Here is a 17,022-nt window from a genome sequence, read left to right as displayed (position 1 = left end):
CTTGTTAAGGAATCAGTAAAGCAATCTGTGATAATGTGGCTGTGCATGATACAGTGTTCTTGCTGACCCCTCTCAGATAACACCTTTGCATTTCACCTTGGGGATTCTGCCCTATAGGTCGCATTAATGGAAGCGCAGTGTCCTGTGGTGGCGGAAGAGTGGAATTGGGGTTTTCCTAATACAAAGGTCACTACTGAGCTGGGCACATGGATGGGCCTAGGAGGAAGGGCATGAAAGACACAGTTTGGGTGGGAGTTAATTTCAGCTAAAATATCTAAACTACTTTTGCTTTTTTTTTTTAAGGGACCACACAAATCCATTCCTCTCCTGGAAAGAACACATTGGAAGGACAGCAATGGCCCAAGGTAAGGGTTATCCCAGGGAGGTGGGTTCCTGCTGGTGGGAAAATCCAAGTCTGAAAGCAGGTTGAGCCCTCTCCTGGAGGTCTGGAGGGGATGGGCAAGATGAGGTGCTCCCCTAGGACAGTGGCTGCCTGGCAGGGTGTAAGCGTCTCCTGGAATTTGGGGCTCATCATCCCAGCCTGAGCGGGTGATTCCCAGAAGTGTCCACAAAGCCTTATAAATGGGCTTGTTATCTCTGTGAACCTCGAAGCAGATGTTGTGAATTATCTGAAGGCATCTGGATGAGGTCTTCCCAGAACATCCATAAGATAAGACATGAGAGTAAATGCTGTATCTCTTACTGTAACCAAGAGAAATTCACCGTGTCCTCTTGTGGTCCTGAGATGTGGTCCAGCACTTGATTTACTGCAAACCTCCCCATCCGCCGTTGGAATAGTTCCCCTTCTACTGTCAATTTTGGGGAGAAAATACACCATCTCCCTTCCCAAATTTTCTTGTTATTCTCTGAGGCAGAAGTTGCTCTGGATTTTTAACAGCACCTGCAGAGGCGCAAGTGGTCTTCAGGACCTGAGCACTGGTCACCGTGTCCCTTCTCTGCTCTCAGCAGTCCATTGGTGCTTAAGACATTCCAGTCTGATGGGACACAAGTGTCTTCCAGTTTCAAGTTCACCTAGTTTTCAGCAGCGAATAAACATAATGCCTCATATACTTGCTTTTGTGTAAATAATCACAGTAGAAGAGGGAAAGTAATGATACCTAGAAATAATTTTAAGAATTTTTAGTCTAGGTATACTGGATTTCTTAATTATTTCTTTTTCATTGTGGTAATGTATACAACATAACAGTTAATATTTTAATGATGAGTATACAATTCAATGGCATTAAGCGTACTCACATTCTTGTGCATCTGTCACCCCATCCATCTCCAGAACTTTTCCATCAGCCCAAGAATGAAATTTTATTCTCCTTCATCATCTGTCCCCTGCCCCCACGCCCCTACTGTTCTAAGACATCCTTATATATCACCTGCTACAATCATTATCAGTAGACACTGTCTCCTTTCATCAGGAGAACCAGGTATGGAGTTAGAAAAATGTGACTCTGGGCAGTTGGTGCTTCTGGATTTTTGAACCTAGGTAGAACAAATACACAGTCATTTCTACACCAAGTGTTCAGAACTTGCAATACTTCCATACAAGGCAGCTGATGTTTCAGATGCTTGATTTCAGTTGCAGACCCTGAAGAATTTGCCAATCTCGTGCAACCCAAAGAAGTCAGGATCAAACGTGACTTCTAAATCAGGTATGTGCCCACTGGCCATGAGCAAGAAGAGCCCAGCATCTTCTCTTTGATGTAGCTAGCAGAGTCTCCAACCCTACTCTTCTTGTACCTTTTGGTCATTTAATTCCCCTTCTTGATCCTCAGTCCCTCACACAACCTCTATTTCCCCTCTCAGTCATTTCTATGGAGGGATAAAGTGCAACACACCACTTAGAGATCAAAACAACATGGTGCTGCAGTGCCTTGCTTGGATGGAATGACCTCCAGGATCTCACCTCCCTGTGGGAAGATAATGTCACCAGAGCCATGGGTTGAAGCTTTGTCATTCATGTGGCTTCTACATTTCTGTAATGGAACCACAGTGACCATTCTAGCCATTTTCCATTATAATGGGATAGCCTTGCCTAATACCTCAATGTTCTAAATGCTGCTTTTTTTAAAATTTATTTTTATTTTTTTAATTAATTTTTTTAAAATTTTTACAGACTGCATTTTGATTCATTGTACACAAATGGGGTACAACTTTTCATTTATATGGTTGTACACAATGTAGATTCACACCATTCATGTACTCATACATATAATGTCTGTTTCATTCTACTATCTTTCCATCCCTACCACTCCCACCCCATTTTCCTCTACACTATTCTATGTTCCTTCATTCTTCTCTTCCCTCACACCTCATTATATATTGTCATCCACTTATCAGAGAAAACATTTGGACTTTGGTTTTTTGGGCTTGGTCTATTTCCCTTAGCATGATATTTTCCAGCTTCATCCATTTACCAGCAAATGCCATAATTTTATTATTCTTTATGGTTCATATTCCATTGTGTATATATACCACAGTTTCTTTATCCATTCATCAATTGAAGGACATCTCAGTTGGTTCCACAATCTAGCTATTGTGAATTGAGTTGCTATGAACATGATGTGGCTGCATCACTGTAGTATGCTGATTTTAAGTCCTTTGTGTATAAACAGAGGAGTGGAATAGCTGGGTCAAATGGTGGGTTCATTCCAAGTTTTCTGAGGAATCTCTATATTGCTTTCCAGGATGACTTTACCAATTTGCAACTCCACCATCCAACACTTATTATTGCTTGTGTTCTTGATAATAGCCATTCTAATTGGAGTTAGGTGAAATCTTAGGGTGGTTTTAATTTGCATTTCTCTGATTACTAGGGATGATGAGTACTTTTTCATATATTTGTTGATCACCTGTATATCTTCTTCTGTGAAGTGTCTGCCCAGTTCCTTAGCTCATTTATTGATTGGGTTCTTTATATTTTTGGCATAAAGTTTTAAAAGTTCTTCATGAACTTTGGAGATTAGTGCTCTGTCTGAGGTGTGTGTGGAAAAGATTTTCTCCCACTCTGTAGGCTCTCTTTTCACATTATTGATCGTTTCCTTTGCTGAGAAAAGCTTTTTAGTTCGAATCTATCCCATTTATTGATTCTTGCTTTTATTTCTTGTGCTATGGGGGTCTTCTTAAGCCAACATGATGGAGATTTGGGCCTACTTTTTCTTCTATTTGGTGAAGGGTCTCAGGTCTAATTCCTAGATCCTTGATCCACTTTGAGTTGAGTTTTGTACCAGGTGAGAGATAGAGTTTTAATTTCATTTCACTGCATATGGATTTCCAGTTTTGCCAGTACCATTTGTTGAAGAGGCTATCTTTCCTCCATGGTAAGTTTTTGGCACCTTCGTCTAGTATGAGATAACCGTACTTATGTGGGTATGTCTCCGTGTCTTCTATCCTGTACCATTGATCTACCTGTCTATTTGGTGCCAGTGCCGGCCATTTTTGTTACTATAGTAGAGTTTAAGGTCTGGTATTGTGATGCCTCCTGATTCACTTTCCTTGTTAAGGATTGCTTTGGCTATTCTGGGTCTCTTTTATTTCTGAATGAATTTCATGATTGCTTTCTCTATTTCTATGAGAAATATCATTGGGATTTTAATTGGAATTGCATTAAATTTGTATAGAGCCTTTGGAAGTATGGCCAATGAATGCTGCTCTTGAGCTGGACTTCTCTGGCTTTACCATGTTAAATGGCTGCCTATGTTTAATGGCTTTATGTATACTTACACTGTTGCCTTGATCAGGGTTTCCAGTTAAGCTTGCTGTTCTTACTATTATACTATATTAAGATCTTAGGTAGAAAAATAAACTGGTATGCCTTTTAGGAAATAGCATCTTTAGGAGTTTACATTTAAATACCCCTGTAATGGAAGCAGGAAGTTTGTGTTAGTGGTTTCTAGGGAGACAGTTTCTAAAAATGCTGGTCACTCAAGTGGGTTGAGGAGATTCCTGTGGGTATCATTTACATACAACTTGCATCTGTTCTTTCTGTGTGTTCACAGGCTTTGAGTACTGTTTTAGTCAGCTTTTTCACTGCTGTGACTAAAAGACTTGACCAGAATAATTGTAGAGGAGGAAAGTTTATGTGAGGGCTCACAGTTGTAGAGGTCTCAATCCATAGACAGCTGGCTCCATTCCTTAGGGCTCCAGATGGGGTTGAACATGGTGGAAGAGTGTGGCAGAGGGAAGCAGCTCACGTGATGCTCAGGAAGCAGAGAGAGACTCCACTCTCCAGATACAAAATACATACCCAAAGGCACGTCTGCATTGACCCACCTCCTCCAGCCACACCCTGCCTGTCTTCATTTACCACTCAGTTAATTCCATCAGGGAATTAATTCATCCATTGGATTAAACCAAAACCTTTCTCCTCTTAACTTTCTTGCATTATCTCGCACATGAGCTTTTGGGGGACACTCACACCTAAATCATAACAAGTACTATTCTCTGGCAATCTTCAAGCTAACATTTGTAATAACCTTTGGATACTCCAGTGGTTTTAATTTTAATCTGTTATCCTCTTATTAATGGTGGTACAGAAATACTAAGCCATGGGGTAGAGGGAAGTGAGAGGCAGACAGAAGACCAAGTGAGAGGGGAAAATGGGGACCAGGTATGACCTTCCATGGGGGCACCTGCTTGGAGAACCCACATCCAGGTAACAGTAAGGTCAAAGAGAGCCTCTTTCCAACATCGTTCCCAGTAACTGCATAGTCTTCAGTTTTCTACTCCTAAGTCAATAGACTCAACCTCAGCAACTATGCAAGAGTTGTGAGATAAGGGTCTGCCCTACGCACCCCATGGCCTACATTGTGGGGAATACAGATCTGACCTTGCCACACGGGTTCTTGTCTTCACAGTCCACTCTCTGAGGCCTTCAGACATTAAACTGGTGGCAGCCATTGGCAACCTGGAAATTGTGAGTATTTAAATTAACTTGGGGAAGGAGACAGAATTTGATACGAGTAGACTCTGAATGAGCTGCTGGTAATTAGGCAGAGTGTTCCATCTGGAGAGAGAGCATTACATGAGATGAAGATATCCTTAAATGCAGGAGGTTCTGAATTTATTCATAAATTTAACCAAACAAATGCTTACCTCTACATCAGCGAGCAGAAATTCTTGGAGCTTCTCAATTAAATCCGTTGATAAATCAAGTATTGTACAGGATTTTAAAGCAACCTTTTATGCCTTCTATTTATATGATAAAGAAAATTCCTTGCATGCTTCATAAGTTAAAAAGACATCAATCTTTATCAAATTAAAAAGGTTTTAGTTATAATTAGGGTGAACATACACCCATAAAATTTATCATTTTGACCATTTTTAAGACTACAGTTTGGTGTGTTAAGTATATTCTCATTGCTGTGCCACCAACATCCAGAACTTTTTCATCTTGTAAAACTGAACTCTCCACCCATTAAGCAAGAATTCATTCTCCCATTTCCCCAACCACTGGCAACCACCATTCCACTTGGCTTCTTTTGAGTTCAACTACTCTAGAAGACTCACATAAGTGGAATCAGACAATATTTGTCTTATGACTGTCTTATGCACTCAGCATAATGTCCTCATGTGCCAGAATCTCTTTCCTTCTTAATGATGAGTGGTATCCCATTGTATGACTCCACCGCATTTTGTTTATCTCTCATTCATCCACTGGTGGACATTTGGGTTGCTTCTACCTTCTGACTATTGTGGACAGTGCTGCTGTGAACATGAGTGCACAAATATCTGTTCAAGATCCTGTTCTCAATTCTTTGGGACATATATCCAGAAGTGGAATCACTAGATCACTTAGTACTTCTATTTTTAATTTTTTGAGGACCTGCCATGCTGCTTTTCACAGTGACTGCACCTTTTCCCATCCCCACTGACAATGCACAGGCTTCCAATGTCTCCACATCCTTACAATGCATATTTTCTGTTTTCGTGTTGGTGTCTATATTTTCACGGTAACCATCCTAATGGGTACGAGGTAGCATCACATGGTGGTTTTGATTGGCATTTCCCTGATAGTTATTAAGCATCCTTTCATGTGCTTGTTGCTCACAAATTCTAATATATGGTCAGGTAAGGGAGAAAGAAAGTGATGAGAGGAAAGAAAGGGATTGTGCAAAGAAAGGTACATTTAGAGAGAGGAAACCTAGAGAGCAGAGAAAATGTCACCACCCCCCCAACACACACACATTAGTATGGCTTCCCAAGTCCCACCTGCCCTGGTCTTTGCAGGGCTCAGCAGCTGATCAGTCACTTCCTTATCTGCTCTTTGCTCTGCTCCTGGGCCCTCTTATGCCTCCCAAGCCTGAAGCAGGATTCTGTCCTCCCTCTTCCAGTTCTTCCTCCCAACTCACCCTCTTGGTTTCTTCCCTGCATCCTTCCCTGTCCCTGTGATACTTCCCTGCAACCTCAGCCTCTTCTTCCAGGCCTGACCCCAAGCCACCACTCCCTAGGGAGTGCCCACAGACCCAATGCCCCCGGAGATTCTGGGCCTGTCCCTTTACCTTGTCTTCTTGAATAATCAACCTCTCTGAGACACTGAGCCCTGCTGGGTTTGGCTCCACTTATTTATGAAGGTTGCCTCTGTATGAGCGCTGGGACAAGCTGCCCAGAGCCAGAAACTTCCCTACTCTTTTGACAACTGAATGGTGTGAATATGGGAGTAGGTATAGCAGGCAGAAGGGTGAGGAGGTACCATGTGTGGAGGTGGGGACGTAACATCAGGAAATGGCCTTGGGCCAGCGGCATCTGGTGGCTGGAGCTTCCCTGTCCTTGCTGTATTCTTTCTATACCTGTGGGACCCTTGGTGTGTCCAGGGGGACAAAAGGGGAGACTCACCACTGGAACAGTGTGAAAGGAGAGATGGAAACCTGTGAGAAAAGAGGTCTCATGTCCTGGACAGCAAGTTGACTTTGCCAAGCCTGTGTGTCTACTGCTGATGTTGACGCTCCAGAGCCCAGCAGATGTGACCCACTCACTAGGACTCTGGATTCCTCCACCGTGGGCAGGGAAATCTCCACCCACTTAGGTTTCTAAAACGCAACTCCTCGTGGGTGATTCAGGCCTGGCAGCTCCTGCTGTCACTCCCTCCCCTCCTCCCTGGGGGACCTACAGCAATGGGATGAAGCTCTGTCCAGGATGTTCTCCAGCCCCAGAATCATCAGGCCACCACCAGGCACCTCAGCCTTTGGGATCCAACCTGAAAGTGAGGTCCCCTGCAGGACTTCCTCTCTCTGCCCCTAGACAGGGGTGAACCCCGCTGGGTTTGAATGCTAAACAGGAAGGGAAAAACCGTGGAAGACAGTGAATTTAAAATGAAAAAAAAAATCTATAATGCTGATGCTTTTACTTAGAGTTCCTGGAACTTTCTGTATCCAATGCCCAACCATTTATTTGGGACTAGAATCAGCACTTTCTTAATTGCTATAGACCCCCTTTTTGTTCACAAAATTTTAAAAATCAGATACGCAAATATTCATAAAATGTATTTCCAAATAATATTTGTGTTACATATTCACAATGAGAAATAATAGGACACATACAGTGTGAAAAAACAGCTCCATTCACACCTTATCCCTCTGCCTCACTTCACACACTCACTCTCTAACATACAGCATTACATGGGGACATAGGTGACGTATCAAAACTAGGATCATACGGCAGTATCCTCTCTGTGATTTTTTTCTAGTTAACTGTCATAGACATTTCCCATTTCTGTGCCAGGAAAAGGGGAAGTTATAATCCACGCTATTGAATCCTTGAGGGGAGAGCCTGAGCCTTACCTAGCTCTGTGTCCCTGACGTCACAGTACCTGTCATAAGGATGAGGAACGAGGAGAGAAAGTGACTGGCGGTGAGGAAAGGGAGCAGTAGGAGCTGGAGGGGACTCACCAGCCTCCCTCCAGTGACTTCCCACTGAGCTCCCACTCACCTCCTGGTCTTGTCCCTCTTGTTCTCTCTCCCTCCCTTCTCCTCCCTACTCCCCTTCACCGCTACTGCCCCTCTGGGGACAAGATCTGCCCTCCATCAATTAATTATTCAAAGAAGCAAATTGGTGGTCCCAAGACATACTGTGCTTTTAATTGAATCAGCTGCCAACTGAAATCAGATGTCAAATAGATGTTTGTTTTTCCAGCTTCTCTTGAAAAATAAGACCTGGCAGCCGTGGGCCCACGTTCCCTCCAGCAACCATCAGCTTGAGCTGGTGAACAATGTCCCTCTGTAGCATCCAGTGTCCAGCTTGCTCCAGCCCAGGGGCCTGTTCTCCTCACTGTCTAACCTGCCAGATTCTTTGTTTACAACCCCTGACTTGCATCAGGGGTTATGGTTTTTGTTTACCATGTCACCTCTCCCAGAAATATTGACTTTTCCAAGTCCCTCTTATTGAAAAACAGGAATTCACCTTAGGCAGAGGACTTTTGTGGTCAGTTGCCCTCCCTAGAGGACTCCAGAGATGTGACCCAGTTCTGTGGCCTGGCTATTGACTAAGCCAGTGGGTAGGGTAGCTGGTCTCTGCAATGTGCCACAGCAGGCTGGGTGCTCACAGTGAGTATGTCACTGTCTTATCTGTCACTACTGCACCTGGTGTCTTGTCTTCCAGGAGTTTTGGGAGAGACAATGTGTGTCAGAAACTGTGAAAATAATACTAATAACAATAACTAATATTTGCTGAGCACTTTTGTTTTAGTCAGATTTTTTGCTTCTGTGACTAAAGGATCTGAGCAAAATAATTGTAGAGGAAGAAAAGTTTATTTGGGGGTTCATGGTTTCAGAGGTCTCAATCCACAGACAGCAGGCTACATTCCTTAGGGCTCAAGGTGAGGCTGAACATCATGGTGGAAGAGTGTGGCAGAGAGAAGCAGCTCACATCATCAGAAAGCAGAGAGAGAGACTCTACTCTCCAGATACAAAATATATCCCCATAGTCATGCCCCAGTTCCCACCTCCTCCAGCCACACCCTAACATTTCAGTCACCACTGTTAATCCCTATCAGAGGACCGATTCACTGATTAGGTTAAGACTCTCACAACCCAAACATTTCTCCTCTGAACCTTCTTGCATTGTCTCACACATGAGCTTTTGGGGGACACCTCACATCCAAACCATAACATTCTGCTCCTGACCCCCAAAAACTTACAACCATCTCACAATGCAAAATACATTTTGTCCATTTCCAAGAGTCCCCAGAGTCAACAGTTCCAAGATTGCTCAAAGTTTAAGTCCAAAGTCTTTTCTGAGGCTCAATCTCACATTGTGAGCTCCTGTAAAATTAAAAGCAATTTACAAGTATCCAATATATATTGGTGTAGAGTCAACATTTCTATTCACAAAATTAGGAGCATAGAAAGAGGGGATAGGACCAAAGTGAGACCAAAATCCAGCTTGGCAAACAAGTTCTGTAGCTTCACGCCCGGCCTCTGAGGCACATGGCATCCTGATGTTCTCTCCAAAGGGCTTGTGCAGCTTCACCTGTGTCCTTATTTGTTGCAACCCGAGTGGCCTTTCTGTTGGCTTGTCTCTGCTTGATTCCTGCAGCTTCCTTGCACATCCCCTGCATTTCTTAATCTCAGCATTTCTCAATCACTGCAGCTTCGGCTTTCTCCTCGCACCTCCACACTTTTGACTTCTCAGGGACTGCCAGCAACTTTACGTCCTGTGCACAGTTCCAAGCATCCTCAGAGCTTGTAAAGGATATGACCGCCCTTGGGGGTGGGGGCTTGCTGTGGACTCATTTCCAGCCCTACAATTAGAACTTCTCCAACAGAGAGTGTCCTGTGCTGTCCAGCATTTTACCAAGGGGAAACTCAGAAACTTATTTTGTTCATTCAGAAAGTATTTATTCAACAAATATTCAAATGCAATCTGACTTTATGATGCATTTAAATCTAAGCTCTGGGAAAAAATTCACCCCTCCTATTGCTCAGTGGCCTGGCAAGCATGCTGCTTAAGAAGCACCTTTGCCTCCATGCAGAATGAACAGGGGGAACTCGGTCCTTCTCTGGATCCGGAAGGTCCCTCTTACCGGCAGGAGGGGTGTTTTGCCAGGCAGTGTGGAGTCAGAGGCCCTTGCTGGCTTGTTAACACCAAGTATCTTTTCCAGCCTCCGGACTCTAGGATGGTGGACCTGGAGATACATGAGAGGTACCTATCTCGGGGCAGAGTGAGAGGAAAGGCATCCTGGATACACTCTGATCTAATCTTCTGGCTTGATTAAGGAGGGAAACCAAGGTTGGAGAGGTTACGGACCTTGCTCAAGGCTCCCTGAGGAATAGGGCACAGACAGGGAACAGAACCAACCAGCCCAAACTTCCCAGGGCCTGCGAATCCAGGTGGTTCCTTTGGGTTATCAGGAAGAAGTGGGAAAGGCCTAACTGATGAACCCCTGCTGGGGTCAGAACCCAGTGCCTCATGCATGCTAGGCAATTGCTCTACCACTGAGCCACAGTCCTTGCCTGGAATTCCTGCTTCCTGTCACCAGGTCCCCTTGCTCTACTCTTGGGGAACCATGCAGGGATTGGACCAGGATCATTTTACACTAGGGTCAGTGTCCCCTTCTGCCTTTGAGCCAGATTAGAGAGCTGGGGAGGGGGTTCAGGGGGAGCTGTTTACTCCATTTTAGATGCTTTGTCACCTTTGAGGTGTGCCTCTGACTCCAGAAAGGACAATCCCAGAAGCAGAGCAAGGCCAGGCCAAAGCTTGTTATGAAATAGCCCACAGCAGCCAGGGGAGAGGGCTGCACAGGGACAACTGCGTTCTGACCCTTGCATGCTGGCTTCTGCTTGCAGGACTGAGGAAAGGCCACAGGAGACGTGCATGGGAGTGATGACAGGTGAGTCCTGGTCTTCACGGCGAGATTCCAGATCGTACCCATCCCTCCTGACACCGCAGCAACTTTGTTAATAGAGAGGATGTTCTCCGTCGGCCACTTTATCACCAGAGGCTGGGGGAGGGGAAGCATTCTGGCAGATGAGCCTGGGTACGGACAGTGGCACTTCCTGAATGGAGGGGGTGAGAAATGTATCCAAGGTCTCCAGTCAGAAGCCAGGAGACATTGGGCTAAGATTGAAGGACGTGGGGCTGGGGATATAGTTCAGTTGGTAGAGTGCTTGCCTGTCAAGCACAAGGCCCTGGGTTCAATCCCCAGCACCGCAAAAAAAAAAAAAAAGATTGAAGGATGTGGGGGAGGGGCTGAAGGATGTGGGGGAGGGGCTGGGGTCCAGCTGGGGTAACTGGACCAGAGTTCTGAGGCTCCTGCTCCCCCAAGGCTGTCCTCATGGCACTTCATCTGGGAAGATATTCTGGTTCACTCCTCCTGCCCAAGGGGATAGTGAGGTCTAATTTGGAGTCTACTTCATTTTGTGATATCTCCTCACTTGTGATACACATATAATCACTTGGGTTCAGGAAAGATGAAGGAAACAAAAGTCAATTGTAATCCCACTATTCAGAGAATTACTGTTAACATTTTGGTTTTCTATAGACAAACGTGCTGATGAACATACTATCTATAAGCCGAGTTTTTTCTTTTAATAGCAGAGGTCCCTTAAGACTCTATTGTCATCCTAAAGTCCCCAAGTTCTTTAACTCCTCCAAGTCCCTCAGGCTGGTGGGAAGTTAGAGTGTGCTGTGCCAGGTGCTTATACATCAAGAACAGGGAAAACCACCTTTCACTGCGTCATTAAAGTGAGGAGACTTAGAGGGTGACCCAAGAGCTCTGAAGAACTGATACTTGGTGGAAAAAAGAACCAGTGAGTTCACCGACACCAGGTGAGTGTGGCCAGTGGATTTATAGGCAGGGCTATGAATTACTAGAATCCTAGAAAGGACAGGGATGGACAGGATACTGACCCTCCTTCAGAACTCATGAGTCAATAGGGAAGGTTGAGCCCCACTGTCCTGCTCTCCTGTCACCCAATTGACAGGCGAAAGAATATTGGTGGTTGTGGTTGTAGGAGGGTCCCCTGGGAAAGAGTCAAAGCGTTCTGAAAGAGGTGTCTCACTGACTTGGTGGCTGTCGCAGTTGGGCGTAAGCCTGACCTTTAAGTGTTAAGAGAAAAGGAAGGAAGGGGTTTATTTGGGGACATCTAGGAAGATGGATGTAATTTAGCTCACAAGTGTACCCATAGCTTTGCTTGACTTTTTGTTCTCTCTCCATTTTTTCTTTTTCATTCACTTTCTCTACCAAGTTGGGTTGCTCTTCTGTAAGCTGGGTCGGAATCCCAGCTGGACAGAGGAGCAGCAGAGGGTGGTGGGAGGGCAGCTCTTGCAGCAGAAGCCGCAGAGGAGGCCTTACTGGAAGCTGCCAGGGATTCAAGCACACATAACCCCGATTGCGGGGAGGGGTGCTGACCTGGCTGCAGGCTCAGTGGGCCAAGGAGCCCGCAGAAGGAGCAACCAGTCTTCCCGGGAGAAAGTGTTCAGGGACAGCCAGGCCTGTGTAGTGCAGAATTGGGGCTGGCGAGAGCCCAGCCCACCTGTCCTTCGAGCCCAAACCTTCAGAGCTCTCCAGGACCTTAGAGGTCTCAAAATCTAGCCATGCCCTTTGCCCACATGGTCATTTTGCAGATGGGAAAACTGACTTTTTAAATGGCCTTTCCCAAATGATGTGTTTAGGAAGTGGCAGAGTCCCTGGGAGCCCAGGGGGTCCAGCCCCATAGACTTCCCTTTGTTGCGACCCTACTGCCAGCAGGGATCCCTGAAAAAGGTGAGTGAGGCAGACCAGAAACACAACAGAGGAGACAAAACGACCAGCAAATTTATCTAAAAAGTTCTAAGGTCAAATTTGTTCACAAAGAAGAGATATGATGTAGATACCTTTAATTTGAGAAGCAATTCTCTTTCAAAGGCTTATCAGCACATTCATGTTTTGTTGCTGATCCTTAGAGGCGATCCTCATATATGAGTACACACACTCATACAGTCCCTGTTATCTCGAACTGGGCTCAGAGCTTTCCGATTTCCCACCACCCGTGGGCACGGGTTCCTTTTGCAAACTGGTTTGGGTTAAGGATGGGGAAAATGGAATCATATATGTGTCAGGTCAGGTATGGGTCCACAGTTACAAAGGAAGGGGCTGTCACCTGACTTCCAGCCCAGCCCTCTCGGCCCCTCCCTGCCTGCTGCTACAGAGTCAGCTGCCCTTATGGAGAGCCCCTTGCAAGCTGCCTTCTGTATCCTGCTCCCATGAAGCCCTGAGGCACTCCTGGATGGGGGCAAAAAGAAAGGGAGACAGGAAAGTGGGTGCAGACTTCTCCTCCATGACACTCTCCTTGCTCTGCCCTCTCCTCTCTCGGGAGCAAGACACAACCGCTCCTGACAGCCCTATTTTTAGCAGTCCCCTGGCTGTCAGCTCTGGGACGTGTTTTCTGTGTGTTCCCCAGAGCTTTCCCGCCCTGCTGTCACTCAGGAGGAGGGAGTGGGGCTGGCAGACAGCCCAGAGAATTAAAAGCTTTGGCACCCCAAGGCTCCAGTTCAAATCCCAGCAGCCTCCAGTAGCTGGAAGAACTTGGGTGGCTTGCTTGGTTTCTCTGTCTCAGTTTCCCTCTGCTAAGTTGGAAATCATGTTGCCATGAGTTCGTAACAGAGGATTGAACGAGAGATGTGTGGAAAACACATGCACCGGCCTGGCCCACGCTACACAGATATTCATTCCTAGCTCGGTTCTCTTCCAGGGCTACAGGGTGGCCCCACAGCCCAGGGCTGGGTGTGAAGGCTGTGCTTTGTAATAGGGTGACTCTGGCACCTCACTCTAGGCTCCATAGTCTTTAGCGGTGGCCTCCAGCTGTCAGAGCCAGGCCACACACCAGCTGTCTCTTTAGTTCTTGCAGACATCATCAGACATTTCAGTCCTTCTGTTCTGACGCCCATGTGTCCTCCTAGAAAGAACATTGTCCTCCAAGATGGTGCCGAGTAAGTTCCCTTTCTCTCTCTCTCCAGGGTTGTGTATTCCTGCTGCTTTGAGGCGCACACTTGGGAGAATTTGGGGCACAGAAAGTCAAAGAGGCTTAAAAAATAGAGGTCATTATTAAGTCAAAGTCGACACCTCCCCAGTGCTGATCAGACTGCCTGACAGGCCTAATTTTAAAAATCAGGCAATGTCTGCCCTTCAGAAGCCAGGGGTCCAGCGTGACCTCAGGCTCAGAGACTGGCTTCTGAGTTGGGGTGAGGACCCGGCTTCCAGACCCTCAAAGCAACATTTTCCTGATTTTTCTTTCTGGTCCCCTTCCTCTGCACAGAGACCTGTGGACTCAGGCTAAGGAACTGGTGAGACGCTTAAAAGAGAACCCGGTAAGAGTCCATCTAACTCTGATGTGGTGGAGCTGCCTCTGTCTGCCACAGGGCTGTAATCCCAGCCTGGCTCCAGCTTGCCATGAGCATAGCAGCCGGTGTGGCCTGGCTCTTCGAAGGCACCCTTTCCACCCTGACTCTCTGAAGGTCACTAGAAACAGGGCTACCTCCCATGTTCAGAACGGATTTCTGTGTGGTGCTGCCGAAAGTCAGCAGATGACTTCTCACAGGGAGTGAGGCTGGCTTGAGTTCAGATCCTGAACTTTCCACCTGTAGGTGCTGAGTAAGGCACTTGAGCTCCCTAAGCCTCGGTTTCCTTGCTTATGAAAAGGGGGTAATAAAAAAGCCGGAGGCATAGGGTTTACAGAGGATTAAATGAGGTAGTGGATGTCCCTGGCACAGAGTCAATGCTCAGTAAAAGTCTGTAGCTGTCACTGTCATTACCATGTGATTGCTCAAAAACTTAACGTAAGTTTGTAATAAGCATTCTCTGATCTTTTGTGCTGCCCTTTTGGGTAAGTATCAAATCAAGACAAACCAGCTTGTACCAAGCTGGTTTAACCAAGCACTGAACCTGAATTCCTGGAGCCAAGGGAAGCTGTTGTCTCAGCCAGCAATATATATGTTAGAGTTCAGGAATTAAAGTGGAGGTTACTCTAAGACATGCAGGAAAAGAGCTCGATTCAGGAGCTATGCCACAGACTCAGCTTCCCACTGAGAGTTGATTTCCAGAATTTCCATAATAATGAGGATGAGGATGAGGATGATGATGATAATAGGATTTTCTGCAAAATCGCTGGGAGGTTCTAAATTCGGCCTTATAATTTTACAGACGAGGAGACTGAACTTTCAAGAAGTCATGTAACCAGTTCAAGTTCACATAGCTAATTAGAGATAAGCTCTACAGCATCTAATTCACAGTCTGATGTTCTTCAAATACACCATGCTGCTTTGAAAAAATAAGTTTTCTTTTTCTTATACAAGTAACACAATCATTAAAGAAAAATCAGAAAAAATATAAACAAAGAGAATATTATAAATATAAACAAAGAGAAAATATATAAATATAAAATATAAAAAATATAAAACCAAATATAAAAAAATAAACAAAGAGAATACTCAAAGATAATTACTGTTAATAACTTGGCATATATTCCTTTCTACATTTTTTCTAAAGATACCTACATATCTTTATACATTTTATAAAACAGGCATATTACTAGATGTATATGGTTTTTTAGCCTATGGTTCTCAATATATTTTTTTCCATGACAATAATTACATTTTCCAGCATCGTTTTAATTGCAACACAGTGTTTCACCTTATGAGTGTTCCATAATTTACACAGAAATCCCTTATCTTAGACATGTATTTGTTTCTGGTGTTTCATTCTTATGCACAAGGAATTATGGTAGCTAAATCTTTTTTGTGTCCTTGTTTCTTTAAAATGCATTTTGGAAATGGAATTATTGGATCAAAAGGTATGCCCTTCTAAAAAGTTTTTGATGTTTTGCGAAATTTCCTTCTAGAAGAGTTATACCACTTGAGACTCCCATTGTAAACTTCTTTTGACGAAAACATTCCATGAATATGATTGTAAGAGGGTGAGTGCATGAAATTGGAAGACATGAAAAGAAAATTTTTTGGCTTCTGGTCTTACCATTCTCTCTTTTTATGCAATTACGCTTTAGAAACTTAACTTTCAACATGACTGGAAACTCATCAATGTGTTCTTCAGAAATACAAGCCAGTGTTACCTGTGTCCCTTTGCTCAACAGGTAAACAGCAGACTGGGAGGCTGAGGGATTGCAAGTGATGAGGGGAGTGGGGAATGAACCAAATCTGCCTGATCCCTACCTGGAAATAGGGGCTGAGGCCACCTAGGGTGGATAGATGGCTGAGTGGCTGAGTGGATGGACAGATGCTTAAGGAAACATGTATGGACAGGTATTTTGTGTTTGCATTTTTATCCAGTTTTTTTTTTCCATTATTATGATAACATACGGAAAACTCAAAGTTGATCATCTTACCATTCTTAGGTGTATAGTTTGTGGTTTAAATACATTCATAATGTGCATTCCTAACTATCACAGGAGACAGGTATTTTTGACCTACCATCTCTCATATCAGGAAAAGAAATTAAGACATAGATAAGCTGAGTCAATGGGCATTCTGCAGCTAAGGAAAATCCCAACCTCCTGATTGGTTTAAAATAATTTTGCCATTCTTTTTTTTTTTTTTTTTTTTTGGCAGTGCTAGGAGTTGAACTCAGGGTCTTACACATTTTGCTGTCCTTAAGTCTAATTTCACATAAGTACTAACTTTAGGAAATGAAGCAGGACAGGAACTCTGTTGTCACCCCTGGCTATGAGTACTAGTGGTGATGGGAGAGCTGCTATTCACCAAGGTCAATTGCAGACTGTACCTGTATTCCTCTAAGCACATCTCAGGTATGATCTTTCCCTCAGTAGTTGTCAAAATGTGCTCTGCAGAATCCCTCGGGACTCTGGAGGTGCCTCTGGGGGCAGAGGTTGACCAGGTGGGTTTCAGGTCCCACCTGTCTTCACAGAGTCGCTCTCCCTTTACTTGTCTCATTGAAAGTTCATATGAGAACAATAGTGAGTTTTACCATTCAGAATAATTTTTTTTTGGTACAGGCATTGAACCCAGGGGCACTTAACCACTGAGCCATACCCCAGCCCCTTTTTATGTTTTATTTAGAGGCAG

General features: G+C 44.7%; 1 protein-coding gene across 1 annotated transcript in view; it reads left to right on the top strand.

Annotated features, from left to right (window-relative positions):
- The window catches only part of Plb1 (phospholipase B1), a 130,595-nt gene that overhangs the window by 24,486 nt on the left and 89,087 nt on the right, over positions 1-17,022 (top strand). Inside the window, exons 3-10 of the mRNA XM_047523424.1 lie at positions 304-365; positions 1,592-1,664; positions 4,869-4,927; positions 10,109-10,149; positions 10,794-10,837; positions 13,827-13,917; positions 14,244-14,295; positions 15,987-16,073. Of these exons, the coding sequence (XP_047379380.1) occupies positions 304-365; positions 1,592-1,664; positions 4,869-4,927; positions 10,109-10,149; positions 10,794-10,837; positions 13,827-13,917; positions 14,244-14,295; positions 15,987-16,073 (509 nt within the window). The remainder of the gene's footprint in view (positions 1-303; positions 366-1,591; positions 1,665-4,868; positions 4,928-10,108; positions 10,150-10,793; positions 10,838-13,826; positions 13,918-14,243; positions 14,296-15,986; positions 16,074-17,022) is intronic.

Source organism: Sciurus carolinensis, chromosome 13, assembly GCF_902686445.1.
Source record: "Sciurus carolinensis chromosome 13, mSciCar1.2, whole genome shotgun sequence".
NCBI classification, from domain to species: Eukaryota; Metazoa; Chordata; class Mammalia; order Rodentia; family Sciuridae; genus Sciurus; species Sciurus carolinensis.
Note: the sequence above shows the minus strand (reverse complement) of the source record. Positions and strands in the feature narration are given on the sequence as shown.